Source organism: Taudactylus pleione, unplaced genomic scaffold, assembly GCF_031769625.1.
Source record: "Taudactylus pleione unplaced genomic scaffold, aTauple2 ptg000199l, whole genome shotgun sequence".
NCBI classification, from domain to species: Eukaryota; Metazoa; Chordata; class Amphibia; order Anura; family Myobatrachidae; genus Taudactylus; species Taudactylus pleione.
In genome coordinates, this window is record NW_028284601.1 from 10,349,663 (window position 1) to 10,365,209 (window position 15,547).

Sequence of the window (15,547 nt, forward strand, 5' to 3'; positions counted from 1 at the left end):
GGCAGTAAGAGGGGCAGGTCCCATGTCTCCAAGTTCCCTGCTGTCTGTGTCACCTGGCGGTAGGAGGGACAGGTCCCATTTATCATAACTCCCTTCTGACTGTGTTACCCGGCAGAAGGAGGGACAGGCCTCATGTTTATGGCTCCCTTCTGTCTGTGTTACCCAGCAGTAGGAGGGACAGGCCTCATCTCTCAGAGCTCTCTTCTGTCTGTGGAACTGGGCAGTAGAAGGGACAGGTCTCATGTCTCATAGCTCCCTTCTATCTGTGTTACCTTGCAGTAAGAGGGGCAGATCCCATGTCTCATAGCTTCCTTTTGTCTATGTCACCTGCTAGTAGGAGGGACAGGCCTCATGTGTCATAGCTCCCTTCTGACTGAGAGCCAGCAGTAGGAGGGACAGGTCTCATGTCTGATAGCTCCCTTCAATCTGTGTCACCTGCCAGTAGGAGTGACAGGCCTCATGTCTCATAGCTACCTTCTGTCTGTGATACTGGGAAATAGGATTGACAGGCCTCATGTTCATAGCTCTCTTCTGTCTGTGTTACTGGGCAGTAGGAGGGACAGGTCCCATGTATCATAGCTCCCTTCTTGCTGTGTTACTGGGCAGTAGGAGGGACAGGTCCAATGTATCATAGCTCCCTTCAGACTGTGGTACCCAGAAGTATGAGGGACAGGACTCATTTCTCATAGCACCCTTCTGTCTGTGTTACTGGGCAGTAGGAGGGACCGGCCTCATGTTCATAGCTCCCTTCTGTCTGTGTTTCCCAGCAGTAGGAGGGGTAGGTCCCTTGTCTCCTAGCTCCCTGCTGTCTGTGTCACCTGCCAGTAGGAGGGACAGGCCTCAAGTCGCATAGCTCCCTTCTGTCTGTGTTACTGGGCAGTAGGAGGGACAGGCCTCATGTCTCATAGCTCTCTTCTGTCTGTGTTACTGGGCAGTATGAGGAACAGGTCCCATGTCTCATAGCTCCCTGCTGTCTGTGTCACCTGACGGTAGGAGGGACAGGTCCCATGTCTCATAGCTCCCGTCTCTCTGTGTTAATGGGCAGTAGCAGGGACAGGTCTCATGTATCATAACTCCCTTCTGACTGTGTTACCCGGCAGTAGGAGGGACAGGCCTCATGTTCATTGCTCCCTTCTGTCTGTGTTACCCAGCAGTAGGAGGGACAGGCCCAATCTCTCAGAGCTCTCTTCTGTCTGTGGTACTGGGCAGTAGAAGGGACAGGTCTCATGTCTCATAGCTCCCTTCTATCTGTGTTTCCTGACAGTAAGAGGGGCAGATCCCATGTCTCATAACTCCCTTTTGTCTGTGTCACCTGCCAGTAGGAGGGACAGGCCTCATGTCTCATAGCTCCCTTCTGACTGTGAGCTGGCAGTAGGAGGGACAGGTCTCATGTCTGATAGCTCCCTTCAGTCTGTGTCACCTGCCAGTAGGAGGGACAGGCCTCATGTCTCATAGCTCCCTTCTGTCTGTGTTACTGCGAAATAGGAGTGACAGGCCTCATGTTCATAGTTCTCTTCTGTCTGTGTTACTGGGGCAGTAAGAGGGAGAGTTCCCATGTATTATAGCTCCCTTCTGACTGTGTTACCCAGCAGTATGAGGGACAGGCCCCATGTCTCATAGCACTCTTCTGTCTATGTTACCCGGCAGTAAGAGGGGTAGGTCCCTTGTCTCCCAGCTCCCTGCTGTCTGTGTTACCTGCCATTAGGAGGGACAGGCCTCAAGTCGCATAGCTCCCTTCTGTCTGTGTTACAGGGCAGTATGAGGGACAGGTCCCATGTCTCATAGCTCCCTTCTCTCTGTGTTACTGGGCAGTAGGAGGGACAGGTCCCATGTATCTGTGTTACCCAGCAGTAGGAGGTACAGGACTCATGTCTCATAGATCCCTTCTGTCTGTGTTACTGGACAGTAGGAGGGACAGGCCTCATGTTCATAGCTCCCTTCTATCTGTGTTACCCAGCCATAGGAGGGACAGGCCCCATGTCTCATAGCTGTCTTCTGTCTGTGTTACTGGGCAGTAGAAGAGACAGGTCCCATGTCTCATAGCTCCCTTCTGCCTGTGTCACCCTGCATTAGAAGGGACAGGCCCCATATCTCATAGCTCCCTTCTATCTGTTTTACCCAGCAGTGGGAGGGCAGGCCCCTTGTCTGATAGCTCTCTTCTGTCTGTGTTACTGGGCAATAGAAGGGACAGGTCCCATGTCTCATAGTTCCCTTCTATCTGTGTTAATTGGCAGTAGGAGGGGCAGGCCCAATGTCTCATAGTTCCCTTCGGTTGTGTTACCTTGCAGTAGGAGGGACAGGCCCCATATCTCATAGCTCCCTTCTGTCTTTGTCACCCTGCAGTAGAAGGGACAGGACTCATGTCTCATAGCTCCCTTCTGTCTGTCTTTCCCGGCAGTAGGAGGGACAGGCCTCAGGTTCATAGATCCCTTCTGTCTGTGTTACTGGGCAGTAGGAGGGACAGGCTTCATGTTCATAGCTCTCTTCTGTCTGTGTTACTTGGCAGTAGAAGGGACTGGTCCCTTGTCTCATAGCTCCCTTCTCTCTGTGTTACTGGGCAGTAGGAGGGACAGGTCCCATGTATCATAACTCCCTTCTGACTGTGTTACCCGGCAGTAGGAGGGACAGGACTCATGTCTCATAGCTCCCTTCTGTCTGTGTTACTGGGCAGTAGGAGGGACAGGCCTCATGTTCAGAGCTCCCTTCTGTCTGTGTTACCTGGCAGTAGGAGGGACAGGTACCATGTCTCGTAGCTCCCTTCTATCTGTGTTACCTGGCAGTAGGAGGGGCAGGCCCCATGTCTCATAGCTCCCTTCTGTCTGTGTTACCCGGCAGTAGGATGGGCAGATCTCTTGTCTCCTTGCTCCCTGCTGTCTGTGTCACCTGCCAGTAGGAGGGACAGGCCTCATATCTCATAGCTCCCTTATGCCTGTGTTAGTGGACAGTAGTAGGGACTGGCCTCATGTCTCATAGCTCTCTTCTGTCTGTGTTACTGGCCAGAAGGATGGACAGGTCCCATGTCATAGCTCCCTTCACTCTGTGTTACTGGGCAGAAGGAGGGACAGGTCCCAAGTATCATAACACCCTTCTGACTGTGTTACCCAGCAGAAGGAGGGATAGGACTATTGTCCATAGCTCCCTTCTGTCTGTGTTACTGGGCAGTAGGAGGGACAGGCCTCATGTTCATCGCTCCCTTCTTTCTGTGTTACCCAGCAGTAGGAGGGACAAGCCCCATGTCTCATAGCTCTCTTCTATCTGTGTTAATTGGCAGTAGGAGGGGCAGGCCCGAAGTCTCATAGCTCCCTTCTGTCTGTGTTACCCCGCAGTAGGAGGGACAGGTCTCATGTTCTTAGCTCCCTTCTGTCTGTGTTTCTTGGCAGCAGGAGGGACAGGCCTCATGTCTCATAGCTCTCTTCTGTCTGTGTTACTGGGCAGTAGGAAGGACAGGTCCCATGTCTCATAACTCCCTTCTGACTGTGTTACAGTAGGAGGGACAGGACTCATATCTCATAGCTCCCTTCTGCCTGTGTTACTGGACAGTAGGAGGGACAGGCCTCATGTCTCATAGCTCTCTTCTGTCTGTGTTACTGGGCAGTAGGATGGACAGGTCCCATGTCATAGCTCCCTTCTCTCTGTGTTACTGGGCAGAAGGAGGGACAGGTCCCAAGTATCATAACTTCCTTCTGACTGTGTTACCCAGCAGTAGGAGGGATAGGACTATTGTCCATTGCTCCCTTCTGTCTGTGTTTCTAGGCAGTAGGAGGGACAGGCCTCATGTTCATCGCTCCCTTCTTTCTGTGTTACCCAGCAGTAGGAGGGAAAAGCCCCATGTCTCATAGCTCTCTTCTATCTGTGTTAATTGGCAGTAGGAGGGGCAGGCCCGATGTCTCATAGCTCCCTTCTGTCTGTGTCACCTGCCAGTTGGAGGGACAGACCTCATGTTCATAGCTCCCTTCTGTCTGTGTTACCCAGCAGTAGGAGTGACAGGCCCCATATCTCATAGCTCTCTTCTGTCTGTGTTACTCGGCAGTGGAAGGGACAGGTCCCATGCTCATAGCTCCCTTCTATCTGTGTTACCTGGCAGTAGGAGGGGCATGCCCCATGTCTCATAGCTCCCTTCTTTTGTGTAACCGGGCAGTAGGAGGGACATGCCCCGTGTCTCATAGCTTCCTTCTGTCTGTGTCACCCATGTCTCATAGCTCCCTTCTGCCTGTGTTACCCGGCAGTAGGAGGGACAGGCCTCATGTTCTTAGCTCCCTTCTGTCTGTGTTTCTTGGCAGCAGGAGGGACAGGCCTCATGTCTCATAGCTCTCTTCTGTCTATGTTACTGGGCAGTAGGAGGGACAGGTCCCATGTCTCATAACTCCCTTCTGACTGTGTTACAGTAGGAGGGACAGGACTCATATCTCATAGCTCCCTTCTGCCTGTGTTACTGGATAGTAGGAGGGACAGGCCTCATGTCTCATAGCTCTCTTCTGTCTGTGTTACTGGGCAGTAGGATGGACAGGTCCCATGTCATAGTTCCCTTCTCTCTGTGTTACTGGGCAGAAGGAGGGACAGGTCCCAAGTATCATAACTTCCTTCTGACTGTGTTACCCAGCAGTAGGAGGGATAGGACTATTGTCCATTGCTCCCTTCTGTCTGTGTTTCTGGGCAGTAGGAGGGACAGGCCTCATGTTCATCGCTCCCTTCTTTCTGTGTTACCCAGCAGTAGGAGGGAAAAGCCCCATGTCTCATAGCTCTCTTCTATCTGTGCTAATTGGCAGTAGGAGGGGCAGGCCCGATGTCTCATAGCTCCCTTCTGTCTGTGTCACCTGCCAGTTGGAGGGACAGACCTCATGTTCATAGCTCCCTTCTGTCTGTGTTACCCAGCAGTAGGAGTGACAGGCCCCATATCTCATAGCTCTCTTCTGTCTGTGTTACTCGGCAGAGGAAGGGACAGGTCTCATGTCTCATAGCTCCCTTCTGTCTGTGTTAACCGGTAGTAGGAGAGGCAGGTCCCACTTCTCCTAGCTCCCTGCAGTCTGTGTCACCTGCCAGTGAGAGGGACAGGCCTGATGTCTCATAGCTCCCTTCTGTCTGTGTTACTGGGCAGCAGGAGGGACAGGACTCATGCCTCATAGCTCTCTTCTGACTGTGTTCCTGTGCAGTATGAGGGACTGGTCCCATGTCTCATAGCTCCCTTCTCTCTGTGTTCCTGGGCAGTATGAGGGACAGGTCCCATATATCATAACTCCCTTCTGACTGTGTTACTGGGCAGTAGGAGGGACAGGCCTCATGTTCATAGCTCCCTTCTATCTTTGTTACCCAGCAGTAGGAAGGACAGTCCCCATGTCTGATAGCTCTCTTCTGTCTGTGTTACTGGGCAGTAGAAGGGACAGGTCCCATGTCTCATAGCTCCCTTCTATCTGAGTTACCTGGGAGTAGGAGGGGCAGGCCCCGTGTTTCAAATCTTCCTTCTGTTGTGTTACCTGGCAGTAGGAGGGACAGGCCCCTTGTCTCATAGCTCCCTTCTATCTGTGTCACCTTGCAGTAGAAGGGACAGGCCCCATGTCTCATAGCTCCAGTCTGTCTATGTTACCCGGCAGTAGGAGGGACAGGCCTCATGTTCATAGCTCACTTCTGTCTGTGTTACTGGGCAGTAGGAAGAACAGGTCCCATGTGTCATAGCTCCCTTCTCTCTGTATTACTGGGCAGTAGGAGAGACAGGTCCCATGTATCATAAGTCCCTTCTGACTGTGTTAACCGGCAGTAGGAGTGACATGACTCTTGTCTCATAGCTCTTTTCTGTCTCTGTTACTGCGCAATATAAGGCACAGGCCTCATGTTCATAGCTCCCTTCTGTCTGTGTTACCCAGCAGTAGGAGTGACAGGCCCCATGTCTCATAGCTCTCTTCTGTCTGTGTTACTGGGCAATATAAGGGACAGGTCCCATGTCTCATAGTTCCCTTCTGTTTGTGTTACTGGGCAGTAGGAGGGACAGGCCTCATGTTCATAGCTCTCTACTATCTGTGTTACCCAGCAGTAGGAGGGACAGGCCCCATGTTTGATAGCTCTCTTCTGTCTGTGTTACTGGGCAGTAGAAGGGACAGGTCCCATGTCTCATAGCTCCCATCTATCTGTGTTACCCAGCAGTAGGAGGGGCAGGCCCCGTATCTTATAGCTCCCATCTGTTTGTGTTACCCGGCAGTAGGAGGGACAGGACTCATGTCTCATAGCTCCCTTCTGACTGTGTTACCTGGCAGTAGGAGGGACAGGCCTCATTTCTCATTGCTCCCTTCTGTCTGTGTCACCTGCCAGTAGGAGGGACAGGCTTCATGGGGCCCATTTATCAAAGTGCATTTGAGGTAAATTCCCTGAAAATATGTTTTCGGGGGTTTACCTCAAATACTAAGTATCCCCTGAATGTATGAAGGAGGGACCGCAGCAGGCATCTCTGATACCTGCTGCGATCCCTCCATTGCCGCCGGCAGCCGCCTTCCCCATAGGTTTCTATGGGGGATGCGATGCTGCCAGATGTATCAATATCGGGAATGCGAAGCATTCCCGATATTGACCCCACCAGCTAACGCTATCTGAAGATAGCGTTAGCCGCTGTGTCCTATGGGCACTCACCACATTTCTGCCGGCGGAGGGATCTTCCAGATCCCTCCGCCGGCAATGGGCGCCGCTCATGTGCAGTCCTCGGGAATGCGCTTGCGCTGCAGCCCGGAATGCGCTCCGGCCACATTGCAGGGACAGGCTCTTTTCGGAGCCCGTCTCTCTGCATGTGCCGGATCATACATTCGACCGGTTTGATCGCATTTTGCAATGTGATCATGGGCGGTACTGCATGCCCTGATCACATTGCAAAATTCGATCCTTAATAAATGGGCCCCCATGTCTCATAGCTCCCTTCTGTCTGTGTTACTGGGCAGTAGGAGGGACAGGCCTCATATTCATAGCTCTCTTCTGTCTGTGTTACTGGGCAGTAGGAGGGACAGGTCCCATGTCTCATAGCTCCCTTCTCTCTGTGTTACTGGGCAGTAGGAGGGACAGGTCCCATGTATCATAACTCCCTTCTCTCTGTGTTACTGGGCAGTAGGAGGGACAGGCTCCATGTCTCATAGCCCCCTTCTGTCTGTGTTACCCGGCATTAGGAGGGACAGGACTCATGTCTCATAGCTCCCTTCTGACTGTGTTACCCGGCAGTAGGAGGAACAGGCCCCATGTCTCATAGCTCCCTTCTCTCTGTGTTACTGGACAGTAGGAGGGACAGGTCCCATGTATCATAACTCCCTTCTCTCTGTGTTACTGGGCAGTAGGAGGGACAGACTCCATGTCTCATAGCCCCCTCCTGTCTGTGTTACCTGGCATTAGGAGGGACAGGACTCATGTCTCATAGCTCCCTTCTGACTGTGTTACCCGGCAGTAGGAGGGGCAGGTCCCATGTCTCATAGCTCCCTTCTGTCTGTGTTACCCGGCAGTAGGAGGGATAGGCCCCATGTCTCATAGCTCCCTTCTGTCTGTGTTACCCGGCAGTAGGTGGGGCAGATCCCATGTCTCATAGCTCCCTTCTGTCTGTGTCACCTGCCAGTAGGAGGGACAGGCCTCATGTCTCATAGCTCCCTTCTGACTGTGTTAGCCGGCAGTAGGAGGGACAGGCCTCATGTCTCATAGCTCCCTTCTGTCTGTGTCACCTGCCAGTAGGAGGGACATGCCTCATGTCTCATAGCTCCCTTCTGTCTGTGTTACTGGGCAGTAGGAAGGACAGGACTCATGTTCATAGCTCTCTTCTCTCTGTGTTACTGGGCAGTAGGAGGGACAGGTCCCATGTCTCATAGCTCCCTTCTTTCTGTGTTACTGGGCAGTAGGAAGGACAGGTCCCATGTATCAAAGCTCCCTTCTGACTGTGTTACCCGGCAGTAGGAGGGACAGGACTCATGTCTCATAGCTCCCTTCTCTCTGTGTTACCTAGTAGTAGGAGGGGCAGGCCCCATGTCTCATAGCTCCCTTCTGTCTTTGTTACCCGACAGTAGGATGGGCAGGTCCCATGTCTCCTAGCTCCCTGCTGTCTGTGTCACCTTGTAGTGAGAGTGACAGGCTCCATATCTCATACTATAGCTCTCTTCCATCTGTGTCATCCTGTAGAAGGAGGACTTCATGCTTCAAATAGTCCCCTTGTGTCTGGGTCACCCTGTAGAAGACAGACTTCATGCCTCAAAACTTCCATCAGTATGGATGTCTCATAGGATCCTCGGCAGGTTCCTTATCTTCCAGCTCCCTTCTGTCTGTGTCACTATGTCAACCTGCTATTACAGATGTGTCCTGCTACATCTTTGCCGATCATGCTACAAATGTGAGCACGCCTCGCTCCATGCGACAACCCACAGCAGCATACACTGCGCTACGCTATGGCGCACACTGCAATCGCACAATGCATTCTTATGGCAGTGTGGGTGCGAACGCAGTGCATGTAACGGGTAAAGGGCACAAACCTCGCGCCTCGCGTTGTGCGATTTGCTGCATACGCCACAAAGCAGAACACATCTTTACCTGGTGTCACTTATATAAACAAACTGTGTTGTGTCTCTTAATAGAAAAGCCGTTTGACCCCATGTTTCTCTTTGGCTGTGCTGTATCCAACATTATCTGCTCCGTTGTATTTGGGGAGCGTTTTGCGTACAAGGATGAACGGTTCTTGACTCTGCTAAGAAATATAAATGGGATCTTGCGCTTCATGAGCTCTTCCTGGGGTTTGGTGAGTATCAAAATCATCAGAAAACTCTACCCAATAGTTAATGTATCCCGTAACTATATAAGTACACTAGGTATATACCTAGGGTAGCACTTTTCAGGGTATTTTTCATTAATTTACAATATTTTTACTAGAGATGTGTGGGTCTGATTTCTGAAACACTTTTGTGTCCCGTATCGAATTTGTAGCTTGTTCGGAAATCTCGGATTTAAAAACCGAACTCTTATTTTAGACTTGGACATTTTAGCTGTTTTTATCAACTTTTAATAGATTTTCATGGATTTTTATCTGGATCCCAAACCAAAACACTTGAGGTTGGTTTTGCAAAACCAAAATACAAAGATGAATCCAGATTCAAATCCAAAAAATAGGGGTCAACACACATCTCTAATTTTGTCTATTCACAAATGAGAAATATAGATATAATTTGGTTTCTGGAAATGCAAGATCACTGAGGGCAGGTCATATGCCTAATATTACATCATTTGACTTATGATAAAGAAACCCTTCTCATGTGGAACCCTAAGACAAGAAACAATGTTATACGGAGAAGTGCCAATTTTAAACCTTCTAAAGAGTGAGGATGTGCACAATGAAAAGGTTGTATGTGGCAACCAATGAGCTTTTAGATATCATTTTATAGAATGTATATGATAAATACTAGCTAGTAGCTGACTTATTGCTTGCTATGGGCAACTTCTCTATTTGTCAAGTTTTCCACTGATTGGACTCTATTTACTAAAAGCCGCATTTTTAATGCAGATTGTAGTGTGATATTACCGACTGAATTCGCATTGTGAATTCAGGCAATATCACAGGAATTTACTACAAATCCCTTGCTGGGACAGAGCTTGCGAGAAAGCTCTGTCCCTGCGAATCCCCTCCGCGCACTAGTCACGGTATTTTTGCAAAAAATTACCGTGACCAGTTTCCGCACATGCGCTGACTGACCGACGCTGCTACCCCCCGGCGCTAAGCTCCAAGATCGCGGACTCCGCTGCGACTCCCCCTCTCCCATAAGTACACTTACCTGCATGATCCGGGCTCCGGTGATGTCTTCCATGTCCTCCAGTCAGGTGATATCACATACTGCACTGGGACCCGATCACCTGATGACAGTGCAGCATTTGAGACCAGCTGACCGGAGGGAGGACATCACCCGGAGCCCCGAACACCGGTCCCTGGAGTCAGGTAAGTGAATTTTTTTTTTTTTTTACAGTGAATCAGTGTGTGGTCTGTTTAGACCACACAGCTGATTACAGGGGCCGTCTCCCGGCTCTGCTCTCCCTGTTAGAGCAGGGCAGGAGTCCGTTAACCAGGGGAGACCCTGGATAACACCACCTCCAGGTGCCGTTATTATCACAGGGCTTTCCCCGGTATTTTTTTACAATTTATTTTTAGTAGCTCTGGTCGGATCACATTTCCCATTACAATTATGGGAAATGCGATCTGCTTACTAAAAATAAGTGATACTTAGGGGGTTGGAGTAGAATTTTACAAATTCTACTCCAATTGCCCTGTAGTAACTGTAGGTGATACTAAAATAATGTGAAATGGGTGTGAAAAAAACCTTTTTCACTTTATTTTAGTAAAAATAATGTTAATAAATAGAGCCCTTTAACAGGTTTGATACATTCCTCCACAGTCTTTAAATGGGCTAGTAGCAGTTTCAGAAATGGTCAGATCTTTGGGGATCCATTAAATTGATAGAGTATACCTGTTTTTCGCTGTCCCTCCAGCCATCAGAAGATATAACCCTAAATGGTCTATATGCTATAAAAGTGCAAGACTGCGATTTACAGTAATGAACCACGTCAGGCATTGCAAGACATGTCCCTGGCAATTTATTGTCAGTGTTGGAAAATATAAATTCTGTAGACCTGATATCAAAACACTCTGGCATTTTAGTTGTGCGAAATTGACAGGAAATAGAGATTTTTTAATCTCTTAGGTGTATATTTACTAAAGTGCAGGATTTTTAGAAGTGTAGCTGTTGCCCATAGCAACCAATCAGATTCTACTTAATAGTTATCAAACACCTTCTAGAAGATAATAGCTAGAATCTGATTGGTTGCTATGGGCAACATCTCCACTTCTAAAAACCTGCACTTAATTATCCCCTTTAGAGTGTATTTCTCCGACATCAATTAGCAGCGATGGGATAAATTAATTTCTAAGAGCATTAAGGGGTATATTTACTAATGTTCGGTTTTGATTTTAGTATGAATTAACATTCGATTTTCATTCGATTTGCATTTGGTTATTTACTAAAGGCAAATCCGAATGTCAAATCGAACATAAAGCCGAATCCCACTCAAAATTGAATATTGGAAAAACATCGGTACATTTAAATAGACCAACATATAAATCCCACATTTACTAAGATTTGATTTAAAAAAAGTAATAACAAATTGAACTTAAAATCAAACTATAAACACCCAAAATAATAGACCTGCTTCATGCATTTAATGTTAGCAGGAGCAGGTATGATTGACACAGATGCATGCACAGATCAGTGGGACCTGTGCATGTAACTGTGTGTAAAAAGCTACAAAAGAAAAAAAAATAGCCTCAGACTTTTCAGAGCCAGTCCTGGTTGTGTAAATACAGGGGGGACAAAAGATGTAGGGCTCCCCTGTATTTAGCACAACCAGCACTGGGCTCAGTGAGCTGGTCATGATTTTGGAAATACAGGGGAAAAAATTAGAAGGGGTCCCTGGCATTTACCATAACCAGCACCAGACTCTTTCTAGCAGGGGTGTAATGCCACAGCCAAGGGAACCCGTTACTGGGTCCCCAGGCCAATGCATTATTCCTGACCGCTATTTAGCCCAGACTGGGATCTGTGGGGAGGTACGACCCCCCCAATAAAGGGGTCTCCCTCTCCAGGGCACCCCAGGCCTCTGCTGATAGCCCGGGGCTATCGCCGGCACCCCTGGCAGGTGGGTGCCAGGTTGACAGTGTAAAGTGTCACACACTGTGAAAGTATAAGTTTATTACACACATACACACTCACACATACTCACCTACAGTACATGGACAGGTCCTCTTGTCCAAGTAGGCATCTTGCGTCTTCTTAAAACAAAAAAATCAAGGTGCCTGAACCACGATCTTAGGACCAAAGCAGAGAGTGACACCCTAGGCAGGAAAGAGGAACTGCATGGGTTGTGACAGGTGCAGAGTGCTAGAATGAACACTCATATCTAGAGAAGTGTCTTTAAATAATAAAAAATTAGTCAATGTGGAATTGGGACAGCACCCTACCCAAGTCTGCTACGACCAGACATTTGCAGAGAAGGACCACTTCAGCTTTTTCACTTGCTGAAGAAGCAGTCGCCCAGTCTATGGAGTTGACCCACAGGTAAAAATATTCCATACCAGCTACAGTGATATGGAGCATGCTAGAGAGGGGTCACATTCAGCTCAGGGTTGCCTACCTTTAATATTCTCTTCCCGGGAGAAGCCCGGGTAAGAGAAGCAGCAGGGGGCCGACGGGGGCGGGGCTTGATGATTTGCGCCATTAAGCCCCGCCCCCTCGCAGTAAAATTGCCGCAATTTGGCAAAATTTACATAGGGGGCGGGGCCAAATGCTGTGATTCATGCAGAATCACAGCTTAAGCCCCGCCCCCTTCACGGAGACCCGCGATTGCCACGGGTATTCTCCTAATTCTGCCCACTTCACTAGGAAGTGGGCAGAATGTGGGAGAAATGCCTACCCTTCCGGGGGTGCGGGGGGTTACCCGAAAAATCGGGAGCCTCCCGCGAAAACCGGGAGGGTAGGCATGTATGATTCAGCTGCCCAGGTTACTTTGCGGTGGCCGATGGTGCTAGCAGCATACTACCACAGGTAGCTCAATATGTGCTGATGGGATCATAATTGTTGAAGAAATGATTATAGAAAGCAAGGCCAGTCACATAGAGAGCTGCCTCCCGTACATGAAAAACCTAAAAGCATGTAGCTAAATATTATAGTAATATTATTTGACCACTAAATTATTTAATATTGATTTTGTCCAGATGTTTTATACAGAAGAGAATTGTTTTACAGGATATTTTCTCAAATGTGACATTTAATGTCAATTATTATAACATTTTATTTATGCAAATGAACAATGTGTAAAATAAATGTTTATTTTTTTATGTACAACAAGTGTAGCTGCCAAAGAAATGATAATAGGCAAATGTACTGTATATAGTGACTCATATGTATATAGCAATGAAAGAGTCAGTGAGGCCAATGTTCTGGAGCCACACTTTGGACCTCCATGGCACCTCCAAGAGTAGTGTAGGCATTTGTGATCACCATGTTGATCTTGCTGGACCTGTTTAGCTAGAATCGGATAGCTCAGTTGTCACCCTGCCTCTTGGATGGCTAGTTACTGCCCAGATATCTATTTTAAAATTTTCGGTCTGATTCTGACTTGGAAGCAAAGCAAAAACAGCAAGTACTGTAACTTTACACCTTGGCAAATCCATGTTGCATTGCAGGTGGGGTGAGAGTGGCGAGTCCAAACTCAAATTTAAATTTTCAGTGTAAAAATAAAGCTGTCCAGCAGTTGTGGGCTACATGCAAAAGCAGCCAGAATTTACCCTGCAGGAAAAACAAAAATATATTTGTGCCCCTTGCGGTGCAACAAGATTTGTCCAAGTACAAAGTTACTTGTTTTTTTTTGTTTTGCTCCCAACTCACAATCATGCCCTTTTCATAGATCTATGGGTCTATTTATGAACTGGTTTTCTCTAGCTTCATAGCTGGAGAAGTCAACAATTATTCTTTCTCATATTTACCACCATAAATACAGCACCTTTTTGTTTTGCTTTGCATTTATGTACAACCCCATAGATTGCAATGGGAGCTGAGCAATTTTGCAATTTAAGAGCATTATTCTCAGATCACCGTACAGATCTACACACAGATCAGCCTATTGTGCAATAATTATCTTCTTTTATTTAATATATCTTTTATATTCATTTTCATTTTTTTTTAATATTCATTTAAAAATATATATTTTTTTTATTATAGTTACTTTTATTTTTATTTACATTCTGCGGATGCACAGGTGGGTGCACTTGTATAGAAAGATGCAGTATGTTGACGTGTTTCACATTTAAGAAATGACTTATGGAAGCCATCGCATGGGACTGTAATTCTTAGTTACTTAGGACAGGTGTATTTCACTAAGCCTGTCCTGGCAGGTCAAATAGGGTAAATATTGTAGTGAGACTGTTGATAAACATGGTGAAAAACACTTTCATAATGGAGCCCTAATCTCCTATATTGGCTTGATTTTGTAGATTTTTTTCTACTTCCATGGGTTGCTGGTCAAAGTTCCTGGGCCTCATCTGCGAGGTTTGCGCTGTTTGACAGATCTTAACACATTTGTCCAAGAGAGGGTGAAAGAGTATATGAAGACCCTGGATGTCTACTCTCCCCGGCACTTTATTGACTGTTTTCTGATTAAGATGCAGCAGGCAAGTAGCAAAACGTCCTTATGTTAAATTTCATGGACAGAGAGCAGTGAGTGAGGGTTCTGTATAGTGTATAGTGTACAGATTCTCTATAGTGAGAGACAATATAAGGAGTGGGATTGAGCAGTCAGAATACACATTGGGGGACATATGAAAACACTTGTACAAGTTACAGTGTAGAAATGGTAGTGTTGCCCAGGGCTGATACTGAGTCACATGCTCCAGCAACTACTTTAGCTTCTTTTGCCATAGTTGCACCTGCAAGGACTAGGATGCCCACCTTTAGCATCTGTAGACCAAATACGTGCACCAGACCCATCCTTCAAAACATTCCTCCAGAGTAAGCGATTAAGGATCCGAGGGGCTGATTCAGCATTGTACCTATATGCAATGCTGAATGCAGATTCCCGATTACCTGAAATCTGCGTGTGCGCAGAACCCATTCTGCGAATGTGCAGAACGGGTCCTGTGTAATCACACACAGCCACTTCTATGCCTCTACCTGATTGACAGGCAGAGGCATTTAAGGGGCGGTGTGGGGGCAGGGAGGGCTGCCGTTCCCTGAAATGGGGGCATGTCCGCCCCCGATTTCCAGGAGTGGCAAGGCAAGGGGCTTGAAGGACGCAGTTTCCTGGCCTCGCAAGCCAGCCAGCTGAGTAAGCCTCAGCTTACTCAGGCTTGGTGATGGTGATCCCATCCTACGACCTCGGACGCAGTACTGGGATCGAAATTGCAGCAGTGAGCGTCATACACCTACTGCTGCATTTGCATATTAGCAAGGATGGAATTGCAAAGCTGCCTTGGTGCACTACACACTACAGTATAGGCCTGTGTGCAGCTCTGCAATTCCTTCCTAAGCTAAATCACCCCTTGAGTTAGCAGCCAGTTCAGCGACATGCCTGTGACCAGGGCCGGATTAAGGCGGGGATGACAGGGGCGGTCGTCCCGGGGCCCCCACACACAGGGGGGCCCCCACCTTTAGAGCACTCAAGAGGGGTTTATATACCACCCTGATGGACCTGTTCCCCCTGCTAATATGTCCGGAGGGGGTGGAGCCAATACAGCAAGCCCCGCCCACAAATGACCCATGAATCATGGCATTACAGCATGAGGGGGCGGAGCCTAAGGATGTGACCAGCAGCTGCATTAAAAGTAAGTGTATATATGTACTGTTTTATTGTGTATATATGTGTATGTATGTTTAACGTGTGTGTATACTGCTGTGTGTGTTAGTGTGTATACTGTATATGTGTGTATATACGTGTTTATGTGTGTGTATTTGTGTTAGTGTAAATTTATGTGTTTATGTGTGTATATACAGTATATGTATGTGTTTGTGTG

General features: G+C 47.9%; 1 protein-coding gene across 2 annotated transcripts in view; it reads left to right on the top strand.

Annotated features, from left to right (window-relative positions):
- The window catches only part of LOC148518779 (cytochrome P450 2C5-like), a 121,092-nt gene that overhangs the window by 63,757 nt on the left and 41,788 nt on the right, over positions 1-15,547 (top strand). The window contains exons 4-5 of one of the 2 annotated variants that reach the window (XM_088477129.1): positions 8,585-8,740; positions 14,033-14,209. In XM_088477129.1, coding sequence (XP_088333255.1) covers positions 8,585-8,740; positions 14,033-14,209 — 333 coding nt within the window. Of the gene's footprint in view, positions 1-8,579; positions 8,741-14,032; positions 14,210-15,547 lie in introns of both variants that reach the window. The other variant, XM_088477130.1, reaches the window with a different exon arrangement.